The sequence below is a fragment of the Rana temporaria genome, chromosome 8 (genome assembly GCF_905171775.1).
Source record: "Rana temporaria chromosome 8, aRanTem1.1, whole genome shotgun sequence".
In the NCBI taxonomy this organism is placed as follows: Eukaryota; Metazoa; Chordata; class Amphibia; order Anura; family Ranidae; genus Rana; species Rana temporaria.
Genome location: NC_053496.1, coordinates 144,508,750 through 144,524,158, shown reverse-complemented (window position 1 = coordinate 144,524,158; position 15,409 = coordinate 144,508,750). Strand labels below are relative to the sequence as shown.

Sequence of the window (15,409 nt, the reverse complement as noted above, 5' to 3'; positions counted from 1 at the left end):
GTCCCTATGACAATGAGCAGCTATTTAAAGACAGGAAAGCGACGCAACAGGCCCCGCCCCGCTGAGGAAGTTGATATAACGTAACGCGTCCGGTGGTTTAGGAGCCTGAAACATCACGTCGCTCATCTGCTGTTCATTCCTAAAGATTGTTACTTCATGCCGTTTTTTGTCTGGCCAAATGTGAGTAGCCTGACTTTTGCTTCTTTTAAAGAATAAATCCACACATTGCAACAGTGAGCACTTAGTATGTGATTATCTCTTTACATGCACCTGTCCTTTGCGGTTTGGTTGTCTTATGAGGATCTAATACATCAGCCTGGTTCCTGTTCATGACCTGCCTATTTGATTTGCTTTATTGACCATCTGTTAACTCAGTGGTCCATATATGAAGGTGAGAGTAGCCATCTACAACGGTGGAGGGATCACTTCAAAATTTTGGTGGATTGTCACGTGGTGGAGATTTATTTTCGTTTAATTCACTCATCTTCTGACACTTATGGACTTTTGGACTGTTTGTTTGAATTGTATTTAATTTTTTATATATATATATATATATATATATATATTTTTTTTTTTTTTTTTTTTTTTTTTTTTTTTTTTTTTTTTCTGCATATTTATATTCACACTTATGGTATTGGTGTTTGAGTATACCAGTATCATTTATATATTTGAGTTTTGCGCTGCACTTTTTCTATTTTATTTTTTACTTGCTTAGGATTTTTGCGAATTTCCCTTAGTGTTCAGCTGGCATTACCAGTGATCTGAACCCTGGGGGTCTGTATCACATAAATACACTTTTAATATCATAATTTTTTGATCTATATATTTGCGCTGATTGCACCTTGTTTTTTATATAGAAGTACTATAGCCTATTAATATTTTCTTGATATGCATGTGAATGTGTTCAGCTTCATGTAAATAATCTTACAAAGGTGTGTTGTTGTTTAAAAACACACTACTATGTTTAATTTGCATTAAGGCTGGGTTCAGCATGTCTGGAGTCTGGTGTATTTCTGTTCACCGGTTCAGGGGCACATTTTTCCATGAATCCACACTTGAACCAGACCCAAAAACACACAGGACCTTTTTCAAAACCGCACCATGGCCGCCCTGGACATGTGTGAACCGGATGGACTGAGCAAGAGGGTTCACCCTTGAAATGCATCCGCTTACCTTGGGCTATTCTCATCCCACTCAAGTTTACTGGCCAGCAGACCCTATTGGACGAGGCTACTGATGGACTTTGCAAGTTTCTTGCTCGATTTTATCAATCGTTTGTGAGTATAATATTTTATTCAATAAAAATAATCTTTTGTTGCAAAGGTAATGTGCAAGGCTGGTGCGCCCACTGTCCTTGTTTTTTTAGAATTTCTGTTGGGTTCTCCCTGACCTATTGAGAGGGGCAGCACAGCCGATACAGTGGTGAGTTTGCCCACGGCAACCTCTCGAGTGCATGAGCATTTGTTTTCTCTTTGTACTGAATGGACTGTTGTCTTCATTCAACCTTACCTACTATATACTGTAGCTATGAAAGCCAGTCACATTCACATGTTATGTGAGTTGGATGCAGTTGAAAATGCATCCAATTTGCATATATGTGAACCCAACCTAAATGTATACATGGAGCAGCCGCATTTACTGACGCATTTTCCTCCAGAGTTGGCTAGGGGTTCCTTGAGCTGTGGCTGACTGAACTCCCATTTGACTGTACCTGCATAGTTCCAGGGCAAACACCACTTGGCACAGTCAGCGGCATGATACCAACAACCTTTTTAGCTACCTGTAGGGGGGGGGGGCATTGTTTCCACTAACGACCAATGTAAGGGGTATTTTTTCAACTGATAAATTGGCTTTAGCAGAGATTCCATGAAACATTACAATTATTTCAAGGCCTCCTCTTGGGTAAAAAGGCTTGTCTAAAGAAACACCAAGTTTAAGGTTGAAATAAGTTTACCAAAAATGATTATTGGTGTCAAAGGGCCAGATTCAGAGACAAATACGTTGCGCAGCGGCGGCGTAACGTATCCCATTTATGTTACACCGCCGCAAGTTTACAGCGTAAGTGCCTGATTCACAAAGCACTTACCTGTAAACATGCGGCGGTGTAACGTAAATCCGCTCGGCGCAAGCCCGCCTAATCCAAATGGGGCGGGCACCATTTAAATTAGGCGCGTTCCCGCTCCGAACGTACTGCGCATGCTCCGTCCGTCAAATTACCCGACGTGCATTGCGCTAAATGACGTCACAAGGACGCCATTGGTTTCAACGTTAACGTAAATGGCGTCCAGCGCCATTCACGGATGACTTACGCAAATGACGTGATTTTTCAAATTTCGACGCGGGAACGACGGCCATACTTAACATTGGCTAGTCCACCTAGAGGGCAGCCTTAGTTTTACGCGGCGTATCTCGACGGAAACAACGTAAAGTTAGAGCGACGGGTAAAACGTACGTTCGTGAATCGCCGTAACTAGTCATTTGCATATTCTACGCCGACCGCAATGGAATCGCCACCTAGCGGCCGGCCTAGAATTGCATCCTAAGATCCGACAGTGTAAGTCAATTACACCTGTCGGATCTTAGGGCTAACTATGCGTAACTGATTCTATGAATCAGCCGCATAGATACGACAATCGTATCTCAGAGATACGACGGCGTATCAGGAGATACGCCGTCGTATCTCTTCTGTGAATCTGGCCCAAAGATCTTAAAAAAAATCACAATACCCTTTGCCTATTTAGAGTAAAGTAAGTGGGTCACTTAATTTCTCACCTCCAAAGTGATATATATTTCCCCTTGTCACATCTGCACCACTCCACCGCTGGCAGCAGAGAAAAATGCCAAACTGACTTGGAGCTTAGAAAGGGCTATACATTCCTTCCTACACCAGCACTTTCTTGTGTGTTCTGTAGAACAGCAAACAGCTCATGGCAGGAATGCTTGGCCATAAAGCCATAAAACAGCCAGAGTACTTGCCTTGAAAATTTTAACAGGGATACTAAGATATAAAGGTGGTACCTGGTGGCACTGCTAAGGGTGCCCAAGCAACTGAAGAGTAAGCTATAAGGCAGAAAAATATTTTAAATCAGCCTTTGGACCATTTTTCCTAGAAGCCTTTTGAAAACCCAAGCCACCAAAATAACACTGAAATTCATATTAGAGTTAGCCATCCAAATCTGTGAAATTCGGCCTAAATTTAACATAATCTAAAATTATTATTATATGAATTACATTTAGGTTATGGTAACATAATTATTTAGGTTTGGGCAAGATAAACTTACTATTTAGAATTTAGCTTTTCATTACATATAGTAATATTATGCCTTGGGCTCCCCTGTCTTTTATATCTGTTTTTGACAGTCCAGATCCTGTCTGTGTCCATGCAAATCTGCCTCAGAGCCCTGGGCTGCCTCTGTCCCTCTGCTTCATATCATGGATTTTGACTTCAGGAGGCATTTCACTTAACATAGAGTGAAAGCACATCCGAAAGGACAGAAATGAAGGAGCAGAAAGGGAGTCTCCTGCAGCGCACACAATAATAAGGAGCGGGTGGACAAAGTAAGACTTTGAAAAAGGAAAATAAGAAACACTAACACCTTGTCATTTCTAAGCTATCTGTTATTAAAGTCAAATACGTTGCTGTGCCACTGGTCAACAAAAGACACCCAAAACTATTTAAAGAGGGTTATTTCTTACAGGACTTCCGCATTCTTACCTCCTTGCGGTTCCATATTTTTAGGAAATGTTCTGTTAAAGGGGTTGTAAGGGTAAATTTTGTTTTTCCTAAACAGCTTCCGTTACCTTAGTGCAGTCCTCCTTCACTTACCTCATCCTCATGTTCTTCTGTCTGTAACTCCACACAGTAATGTAAGGTTTTCTCCCTGGTGTGGAGTGTCGTGCTCGCCCCCTCCCTTGGACTACAGGAGAGTCAGGACACCCACTAACACACAGGTCCTCTCTCTATCTGCAACGCAGAGAGCGTCCTGACTCTCCTGCAGTTCAAGGGAGGGGGAAGGCTTGACACTCCACACCAGGGAGAAAGCCTCGCATTACTGTGGAGTTACAGACAGAAGAACAGGAAGTGAGCATTTCTCAGAAGAAATAAGGACATTTAAAAGCAAAATCGAAGGATGAGGTAAGTGAAAGAGGACTGCACTAAGGTAAAGGAAGCTTTAATGTTGTTTGAAAAATATAGACCACTTAAAATTAAGCTGGATACACACTATACAACTTTCCTTTTAGATGTTTTCCTTTAGATTTACCAAAACAATATAATATATATGAGGTCAAACCTAAACACTTTGGGGCAGATCCACAAAGCGAGTATGCGGCGTACTTTCAAATTACCCGCGTCGTATCTTTGTTTTGAATCCTCAAAACAAGATACGACGGCATCTGGGTTAGATCCGACAGGCGTACGTCCTCGTACGCCTTCGGATCTAAGATGCAATTCTTCGGCGTCCGCTGGGTGGCGTTCACATAGTTTTCCGCGTCGAGTATGCAAATTAGCTATTTCCGACGATCCACGAACGTACGAGCGGCCGTCGCATTTTTTACGGCGTCTCTAGTCGGCTTTTTTCGGCGTATAGTTAAAGCTGGTATTTCGTTGCGTATAGTTAAACCTGCTATGTTAAGTATGCCCGTCGTTCCCGCGTTTAATTTGAATTATTTTTTTTCATTTGCGTAAGTCGTCCGTGAATCGGGATGGACGTAATTGACGTCCACGTCACAAAAAATGACGTCCTTGCGACGTCATTTAGCGCAATGCACGGCGGGAAATTTAGAAACGGAGCATGCGCAGTTCATTCGGCGCGGGGACGCGCTTCATTTAAATAAAACACGCCCCCTACTCGCCGATTTGAATTACGCGCCGTTACGCCGCCAGAGATAGACTACGCCGCCATAACTTACGGCGCAAAATCTTTATGGATTCGAACCAAAGCCGGGTAAGTTACGGCGGCGTAGCGTATCTCTGATACGCTGCGCGGGTGCAGATCTCTGTGGATCTGCCCCTTTCAATTTGTATGCAATCAAGCAGGCCCTTGTACTACATAGTTGAAGGTAAATTTAAGGGAAACTGAACAAAAGTTATATAGTGTGTATCCAGTTTTACTCCTCTAAGAGGTTCTCTTGATAGACCATCTACTTCCCCATGCAGTGTGGAGGTGCAGCTATGTTTTCCCATAGCTGGTAGCCTGAGTATTTCACAGGGTTCCATCTGGTGACCAGGACAATAGAAGAATGTGAAGAAAATATCTACAGTATGGCCACTATCAGGTGAACCTGACTACAGCAAATTTTATCTGGCCTAAAAAGTTGTAGTTTTCAGATTAATTCCTATGCCTTTGTGGTGAGGTTGGGATGGGGTGTTTTGGTATAGTTTAACCACTTCAATACAGGGCTTTTATACCACCTCAATACCAGGCCTATTCTGGCACTTCTCTCCTACATGTACAAATCATCATTCTTTTGCTAGAAAATTACTCAGAACCCCCAAACATTATATATGTTCTTTTAGCAGACACCCTAGGGAATAAAATGACGGTCGGTGCAACTTTTTATCTTGCATGGTATTTGCGCAATAATTTTTCAAACACTTTTTTTTGTAAAAAAATGGTTTCATAAATTATAATAATTTTTTTGTAAAATATGAAAGATGAAGTTACGCCGAGTAAATAGATACCTAACATGTCACACTTTAAAATTGCAAACACTCATGGAATGGCACTAAACTTCAGTACTTAAAAATCTCCATAGGCGATGCTTTGAATTTTTTTACAGGTTACCAGTTTAGAGTTACAGAGGAGGTCTAGTGCTAGAATTGTTGCTTGCACTCTAACGCACGCGGTGATACCTCACATATGTGGTTTGAACGGCGTTTACATATGTGGGCGGGAATTATGTGTGCGTTCGCTTCTGAGCGCGAGCTACCGGGGACAGGGGCGCTTTACTTTTTTTTTCACTACGTTTTTAACGTTGTCGTTTTTAAGGTTGTAAAAAATGGTCGTGTGTGGGCTTTAACGACGTGAAAAAACGCTCAGAAGCAAGTTATGAGACAGGAGCGCTCGTTCTGGTAAAACTACCATTCGTAATGGAGTAAGCACATTCATCACACTGTAACAGACAGAAAAGCGTGAATCGTCTTTTACTAACACGAAATCAGCTAAAGCAGCCCAAAGGGTGGTGCCATCCGAATGGAACTTCCCCTTTATAGTGCAGTCGTACGTGTTGTACGTCACCGCACTTTGCTAGAGCATTTTTTTTCCATGATCGTGTGTAGGCAAGGCCGTTTTAACGATCGTGTGTACGCGGCATTAGGCTATGATTCTGTTAAACAAGTACTTTTCCATTACAAAAAACCTACTACCAAATGCTCCTAATTATTTCTCAACATTACCAGAAATAGTGTCAACAAATATAACTGTATTCAATTACCATACCAGAAAAAACACTGAAACCTTTATAATACGTTACAACTATGTTTTAATTAGTAACATCTAAAACTCCTTAAAAAGAGACATACAATAGTAATATCTCATATTTATATTGTGTGTAAAAATTATATGCATACCAATGTACAGTTGCATGCAAATTATCTAACATGTACCCTACACTAAAGCCAGCACCCTAACTATTTGTCATTTGCGGTCTACATGCACTTGCTCTTGTGTGGACTGCAAAACATTGTTCTGGATTCCAGTACCAGAAAAAAAGCAAAATGTTTATATTGCGTTAAAACTACTAAAACTGAGAACTTATCAGTATATCTATATTACTCCTAAAGCAAGTTACTTATCCTCAACATTAACCAGTTAACAACCGCCCTATAGACGAAATACGTCTACAAGGCGGTTGCTTAACTCTGGGAGGACGTCCATGGACATCCTCCCAGAATCGCGCTCCCGCGCGCCCTCTGGGGCGCGCACATGGGAATGTTCGGACCCGGCGGATCACGGATCACGGTAAATCGCCGCTGATAGCGGCGGTTTACCACGTGATCGCTCTGTCCAATGACGGAGCGATCACTTGTAAACAAACCGGCGTCATGTGATGACGCCGGTTCCTCCCTCCTCTCTCTGTACCGAATGGTACAGTGTGTGAGAGGAGAGGGGAGAGAGCGGACGCAGCAGCAGCTGCTGTGGCTGGATCTGTGACAAATGCAGTCACAGATCCAGCCATCCATCCCTCCCTGTGCAATACTCTGCAATAACACCAATACTCTGCAATACCCCCCATACTCTGCAATACCCCCCATACTCTGCAATACCCCCCATACTCTGCAATGCCCCAAAATACTCTGCAATACCCCAAAATACTCTGCAATACCCCAAAATAATCTGCAATACCCCACAATACTCTGCAATACCCCACAATACCCTGCAACGTCGCCTATTGGGATTCTTAGGCAGCGAAGTTTGGCGCCATTCCACGAGCGTGTGCAATTTTGAAGGGTGACATGTTGGGTATCTATTTACTCTGCGTAACTTCATCTTTCACATTTATGCAAACGAATGAAGAAAAAATACTATATTTGCTAAATTTTATAACAGAAACAAAGAAATTTTTTTTTTTTTTACAGAATTTTCAGTCTTTTTTCTCTTATAGCGCAAAAAATAAAAAACCCAACGGTGATTAAATACCACCAAAAGAAAGCCCTTGTTGCGTGAAAAAAAGGACGAAAATTTCATTTGGTTACAGTGTTGTATGACTAAGTAATTGTCATTCAAATTGTGAGAGCACCGAAAGCTGAAAATTGGACTGGTTATTAAGTGGGTTTACGTGCCCAGTGGTCAAGTGGTTAAACACCAATACTCTGTACCTTGAAACTTGAAATCTAAACCTCCTCTGTTTGTTAAAGCACTGTGCATGATAACCTACTGTTAATTTTTCATAAAATGCTTTTTTTCTCAATGCTGCTGCTTTAAGGCAGAAAGTGAAAGTACCCCCCGACAAGAGTTTTAACTGTTTTCTACTCTAACCAAAATGCTAAAAAGTTTTGTTTTTTTATATACTCAGTATTAATCTAAAGCTGGCTATACATTAGTAGATTTTCATATGAACATTTGTATGAAAATTTGCAGTACATTCAATTACTTTATTGTTGTTAGAAATGATTTGCTTTCTTTTAATATACAATTTTGAAAGAAATGGACTTTCCTGGATGAAAACCACATACACAGTAAGAAATTATTTGCATCCTGTTCCTTCAAATTTTCTCCTCACTGCAATCAAAAACAAACGTTGCATTGACCCCATTAGAAATGATCAAATCAATCGTTCTGAAAACAAGAAAATTCTAACTAAATTCTATTAGTGTAAGGCCAGCTTAAGAATCAACCCCATCAACCAAAGTCAACAATAGAGGAATCACTAATGTTTAATTTCAAAAGATTGGTATTTACTCCTTAGTGCACCTTTGCTATCATGCCAAGGAAAGCTTTCAGCTATAAGATGTGAATTTTGTAGATGCAGAATCATTGTTTTGGGATCAGTTTAAAAAGTACATTTCTCTTTGAAATTTTGTGACTTGTAAGTTCTAAAACTCTAAAAAAAATATACCCTTAAGAATCAAAATTAATTCAGTCCATGGCTGGAACTATTTATCTAATTAGAACAAAAATATAAATGTTTCATGCCACTTTAAGTACCCACTTGAGTTTCATTAAAGTCTTTCACTCCGACACAATAAACAATAGCACCCAAGCCACGTGCTCTTTCAGCCTAAAAAAATAAAAAACATATATATGATTATTAACACATAATGAAGTATAATGTGAACCATAATACTAATAGAACACTAATAATAATAATAGAATAAACTAATAAATTAATAAATAGAATCATAATAGAACACACCCTAAAGCAGCAGAAAATGAAAGGCCTGACTTCACAGGAATATATTTTTATTTTATACATATCATACGCAAACCTAACTGCAAATTCCATTGAAGTCTATAGAGGGCTATAGTATAATCCTGCTATTATAACAAGTTTTGAGGCTAAAAGGCAAACTATTACCAAAAAGGGACATTGGAGGCTGGGCACTGGCAATGGGAGACATTTAACAAAGTAAACATTGTTTTAAAAGTACCAACAATTGGAAACATTGGGTTCCAGAAGGTGGAGTTGGTTGACAGACAACTCATGTTGGTGCTGCATTTCTGCCAGGTGAACACTGGCCAGGTATGACTGTCTAAAGTGGCACAAACCCATCTGGCTTGATGAAGAACCTCCTGGAAGCCAGGCTACTTCATGATTAACCTCCCTGGCGGTATGATTCTTTCAGAAAAAACATGCTGAAAGCGGTACCATTATTTGCAAGGAAATTTGGCGTTTTATATTGTAGGTCTGTAATTTTTAGGAATAACTCACTTAAATCTGACCAAACAAGATTCTAATAGGCATCCCGGGTATGACATTTTTTTAAAAACAAAATTATAAATTATAATATAATAAATAATTATAAATAATTATAACAAATTATAATATAATTATAATAAAAATAATTCAATAATGTAATCAAATCAAAATCACTGAAATTTGCTCAGTTGCAGAATTGTCGTTGTCATTATTTTTTTTTTTTTATGACGAATTTCCCCACAAATCGCTAACGCACAATTCTGCAAGTGATTATAATTTATTATCGCTGTTTTTTTAGCTGATCTAAAACTATTTTTGACATAAAGGGACACTTTTGGTTGCTATGGACAATCTACAGTTTGCAGGGAGAAAAAAAATGTTTTTATTATATAAAAGTACATGCAGGACACTGGGCAGACCACTAGGGACAAGGGGTGTGTGTTTTTTTTTACATACAGTACTGTAATCTATAAGATTACAGTATACTGTATGTAATGTGTTTGTTTACGTTTTTGAATTTGGCGCCGTTCTCCGTCCCCGTGCGTCGTAACGTCGCAGGGAACGGAGATCGGCGGCACAGGAGGACGCTGTGTGAATCGAGCGAGGTCCCGCTCGCTCACACAGCGCGGTGGCATCGCTGGATCCAGGGACAAGGTAAGTAAACACTCCCTGTACATCCAGCGAGGCAAGCCCGAGTCTTACTCGGGGTTACCGATTTTAGCCCAAAAATCTCACCCCGAGTCAGACTCGGGAATACCGCTCAGAAGGTTAACCACTGCACCAGCACATTTAGGATAATGTGCCAGGCACGGAACATGTGTGATTTTTATTCCCAGGTGAATTGAGGGCAGAAAGTTAGTGCCATCATCACACACAACCTTGCCTGACTGTAAAAGATGGGGTCAGCCTCCGTCTCGGCCTGGGCAGCTGTCAACAACTCTGCCTCAGTGTGGCTCCTGTTCCCCAGGCATGCAATCTGCAACATGGCATGGCAGCATGTAGCCTGGGACAAAATATATGCTCTTGGACGCATGGGTGAAAAAGTTTAAAAGTCTAAAAATAAAACCCATGTGGCTCACAGCCAAAGTTAATAAAGCTATAAAGAATAATAAAAGAGCTTTTAAATATAAAAAAAAATAAGGAACACTATAATTGTTTAAATGTTACAAAGAATGTAACAGAATATGTAAAAAGGAGGTCACAAAAATTAAAACAAACGACGGATCGCAAAAGATAGTAGGACACACCCCTCAGAAAATTCTAATATATTAATAGTAAAAAGGTCAGGTCTGAGCATGTAGGCCCTTTACAAAATAATCTAGGGTGGGTGACTGGGGACAAAAAGAAGGCAAATGTATTAAATACCTTCTTCAGCTCTGTGTATATAAAGGAGCATGGGGGAGCTCATGTCCATAATAGGGATGGTATTCACACAGCCTCAAATGATCCACAATGGCTCAACATTGATATGATCCAGAAATATTTATTATAGCAACAAGTAAAAGATATTTAGCTAGATTCACGTAGGGCGGCGTATGTTTGAGCTGGCGTAGCGTATTGTATTTACACTACGCCGCCGTAAGTTAGAGAGGCAAGTACAGTATTTACAAAGCACTTGCATCCTAAGTTACGGCGGCGTAGCGTAAATGTGCTGGCCTAAGCGCGCCTAATTCAAATTGTGAAGAGGTGGGCGTGTTTTATGCAAATGAATCATGACCTGACGTGATTAACCTTTTTTTACGAACGGCGCATGCGCCGTCCGTGGACATATCCCAGTGCGCATGCTCCAAATTACGCCGCAAAGACTTATTGGTTTCGACGTGAACGTAAATTACGCCCAGCCCCATTCACGGACGACTTACGCAAACTACGTAAAAATTTCACAATTCGACGCGGGACTGACGTCCATACTTAACAATGGCTAGGCCAGCTTTTAGTTGGACTAACTTTACGCCTGAAAACGCCTTACGTAAACGGCGTATCTTTACTGCGACGGGCAAGCATACGTTCGTGAATAGGCGTATCTTGCTGATTTACGCATTCTAGGCGTAAATCAGCGTTCACGCCCCTAGCGGCCAGCCTAAATAAAAAGCTAAGATACGACGGCGCAGGCCATCGTATCTTAGCTAGATTTAAGTGTATCTTATTTTGAGAATACACTTAAAGATACAACGGCTTAGATTCAGAGTTACAACGGCGTATCTACTGATACGCCGGCTTAACTCTTTCTGATTGTGTTTTTTCAAAATTGTCGCTTATAGTTTTATTGTTGTTTATAGCGCAAAAAATAAAAACTGCAAATTTTGTTTGGGTAACACGTCGCACGACCGCGACCAGTTAAAAGGGCGCATTGCCGAATCGCAAAAAGTGTTCTGTTCGGGAAGGAGTTAAAATCTTCTGGGGCTGAAGCGGTTAAAGTAATTTGCAACCTGATAACTTTACGGTAAAAGTATTGTTTTACAGGCAAAACTTCTACAATGTTCTAAATGAATCGGAAATTGCAAGGGGCAAATACAACTTTTAGCAGAAGTATAGAAGGTAGGTAGGTCTGTGTCACTGTATTTGGTGTTCTTTGTTCTCAGTTGGATAATGGTATTGCATTTCCACATGCCAATCATGTTCATGTATTTACAATTACTGGTTAATCCTGACAACTTTATGAATTACTCCAGAGGCTATCTGCAACTTTTTAATAACACGTTGGTTAATTTCACCTACAGCTGGTAGCAATTAAGAACAACAGCTGGCCACATGATTGCTAGGAGCTCTTAAAATAAAATAAAAATGAAGAAGCTTTCACTCACCTCTTTTTCTGCATAGTAGAACTGATTTTGCTGAAGTTCTCCATCAGTTAGGGCTATTATGACACTGGCTGCCCGAGCACCTGAGATACAAAACGTTTGGCTAAAGGTAAAATGAACTTTCTGTCATTAAAGATTGATACCATCATTTTGAGTTGGCAACAGTGGTTTAAATCACTCAATGGCTTTTTCCTGTATATCCCAGTTACAAGATTTCCCTTAAAGTGGATGTAAACTCACTCTCATCCTTTCTAAACTACTGCCATAGTGCTGATCTATAAGGAAATAGATGCCTCCTGCATGTATCCTTACCTGTCAAATATCTCCCCTCTGTCTGTTATGAGACCTGGAAAACTGAAAATTCTGTGGGTGGGTCTGTTGTCTGGAGCTCAGTGGGTGGAGTTGTGATGTCAGTAGACTCTCCGCCCACCTCTACACTCCCCTTATCAACATGCATTTTTCCCTTTGTATTTCTTACACTGAATTCTGCTATGATCACTAACATCCAGTCAAAATCCAGAAAAGTAACTACATGACTTCAGAAAAGAAGTGGGGGTGGGAATTAAAAAATAATGCCTGTTTGAAGCTAGTGCATGAGATATGTAAATAACCTGTCACTCACAGCAAGGGGGTGGAACAGACCAAGGTTTTCTTCTGTAAGTCTGTTTTATTTCACTGAACAATAAAAGAGGATTGCTCAGCGCTGGATTAACTCTGTGTGGCAAGACTGGGCACAGATGATAGGAAATCTTATACTGTACATTGTGACATCAAAATAATTAAAAAACAAATTTGGGTTTACATCCACTTTAAGAAAATGCACTCCTCTGCTAATCATCTCTGATTACACTCACTTCACATTTAAAACCAAACTCCTTAGCATAGTTAGTGATTGGAAAGCTGTGAACCATTTTCATACAATTCAGCTGAGTACAAACAGAAAGGTAGAGATGATCAGCAGCAAAGTTTTTGTCAACATACTGGAGTGGGTCACGTTGCGGGGTCTGCCCTCCCCTTTACCTAACACCTACAGTAAAGAGAGCACTTAACACTCACTATGCCCCAGCACTTACACCTAACCCTTAACACTAAAATTGTATGTTAACTGTTTATGCTATAAAAGTGTATCAGCATTCGTCACTGCTCCTCTAAACAGTATTAATAATTTCATGTCTTTTAAATGTAGACTCTAACGAACAGGGCCCTCTGATTCTTCCTGTATTGAATTGTATTGTAACTGTACTGTCTGCCCGCACATTGTAAATCACTGCGCAAACTGTTGGCGCTTTAACAATCCTGTATAATAACAATAATAATATAATAATACATTTGCTGGCTCTTTCTAGTGGTGGTCTTGTGACTGCTCTAAGCTCTCTTCCTCACCAAAGTGCGAAAGGTAGGCGCAGAGAATCCTGATGATCTGCTACTTCTGCCGACAAAACCAGTGAAGCCACTCCTTGCCTATCAGGCCATTCAAGACTGGAAGGGGGAGTGCCAACCTTTGACATCACAGGCTGACCATGGGGCCACAGATGTGCTGTGCATCAACACAGTGTTCTGTAGGTCCAAGAGCAAGGATGCAGATGTAATGGAGAATGCAAAAGTGACTGAGAACATCCAAGGCTCCATGTTGGCCAGAAACATAGCTAGGAACAATGCAGGGAACATCCTACTGCTAGAATCTCCAAGAGATAACAGACACTGGTAGGTTTCTTAGACCACCAGCTTTTACCTATAACGCAAATAATATTTTAAGGAGGACTAGGCCTTTAATACAAGTGTGTTTTATAATTTATTCTTAGTAACCAAACAAATGCTACTGAAGTAGTATAAACTTACCATCACTGTTCTCATGATTGATCTGTTCATTGGCCTGTAACAAACAGAAATAATAAATGCCTCAGCAGTAAAAAGATTTATTATAATAAAAAATCATAGAAAGTGGAAATGTCATTAGTAACCAGGAATGGGAAATATTTTGGAAAAGAGCTGCTAAACTTGGTGGAGTAAGCAGCAAGGAGGTTATAGTAGTGTTGATAATTTAGTGGGAAGGGTTTTTTAACGTCTGTTTCAGATATACAGGCAATAAAATACAAGCCGCCACAATCCAGTGGCATCACAAGGAACATAGGGCCAGATCCTCAAAAGGGATACGCCGGCGTATCTACTGATACGCCGTCGTATCCCTGTTTCTATCTTTGGAACTGATCCACAGAATCAGTTTCCAAGAGATAGACAGAAGATCCGACATGTGTAAGAGACTTACACTGCCGGATCTTAGGATGCAGTACCGCATCCGCTGCTGGGGGCATTTTGCGTCGAAATGCCGCTTCGGGTATGCAAATTAGCACTTACGGAGATCCACAAAGCTTTTCTGCTTCGTTTTTTCTCCGTAAGTATTAAGTTGCATGTGTAAAATTAGGGCTGCTTTTACAAAGTGTAAACTGTTTACACCTTGTAAAAGCAGACCCTTCTGTCCAGCGACGCGTTTTTTTTTCTGTTTTAAAAAAAAAAATTTCGCCGTATCTTTTTTTTTCCCGACGCAACTTTATTGACCCGGCACGATCCACAAAGCTCGGCGTAACGTAATTTCGAGGCTATGCACGTCGGGAAAATTACGTTACGAGCATGCGCAGTACGGCCGGCGCGGGAGCGCGCCTAATTTAAATGGGAATCGCCCCCATTTGAAGAGGAACGCCTTGCGCCGGCGGAATTTAAGTTACACAGCCGAAAATTTCTAGGTAAGTGCTTTGTGGATCGGGCACTTAGGTAGAAATTTTAAGGCAGTGTAACTTAAATGGGAATTTTTACGTTATGCCGGCTCTTTGTGGATCTGGCCCATAGTTTATTAGAATGGACAACCACAAAGAGAGTCCCTGTTCAGAACTGAGTAAGCCCTGTTGGGTGAAACGCTTTAGAGGGGAGGTTCCATGAGCGGGGACAGTCTTTGTTGTTGTCAATTCTAATGACCTGGGATTCTTATGATGTCACCAGAGTACAGCAGTTTTTTTTTTTTTTCTGCCTGTTGGAGCATAATCAGCTGTGTTGCTCTGTACACTCCCATCCACCTCTTGAGGCAGTATGTGAGAGGATTCGGTCTGAAAATCCAAACTAATTAAGGTCAAATCTGTCATTGAAGGCTTATGGTGTCGAATGTTCTAAGAAGATTCGGCGGAGCAGCTAAACTGTACAATGCCGAGATTGTACATTTCCGGTCGAATGCTCCGCCTACAAGCTATAGAAGAATT

At 40.7% G+C, this 15,409-nt stretch overlaps 1 protein-coding gene across 3 annotated transcripts in view; it reads right to left on the bottom strand.

Annotated features, from left to right (window-relative positions):
• The window catches only part of ANTXRL (ANTXR like), a 198,702-nt gene that overhangs the window by 103,261 nt on the left and 80,032 nt on the right, over positions 1 to 15,409 (bottom strand). For all 3 annotated transcript variants that reach the window (XM_040320826.1, XM_040320825.1, XM_040320827.1), the window contains exons 5-7: positions 14,001 to 14,034; positions 12,165 to 12,244; positions 8,653 to 8,721 (exon numbers count right to left, since the gene is read on the bottom strand). In XM_040320826.1, the coding sequence (XP_040176760.1) occupies positions 8,653 to 8,721; positions 12,165 to 12,244; positions 14,001 to 14,034 (183 nt within the window). The remainder of the gene's footprint in view (positions 1 to 8,652; positions 8,722 to 12,164; positions 12,245 to 14,000; positions 14,035 to 15,409) is intronic.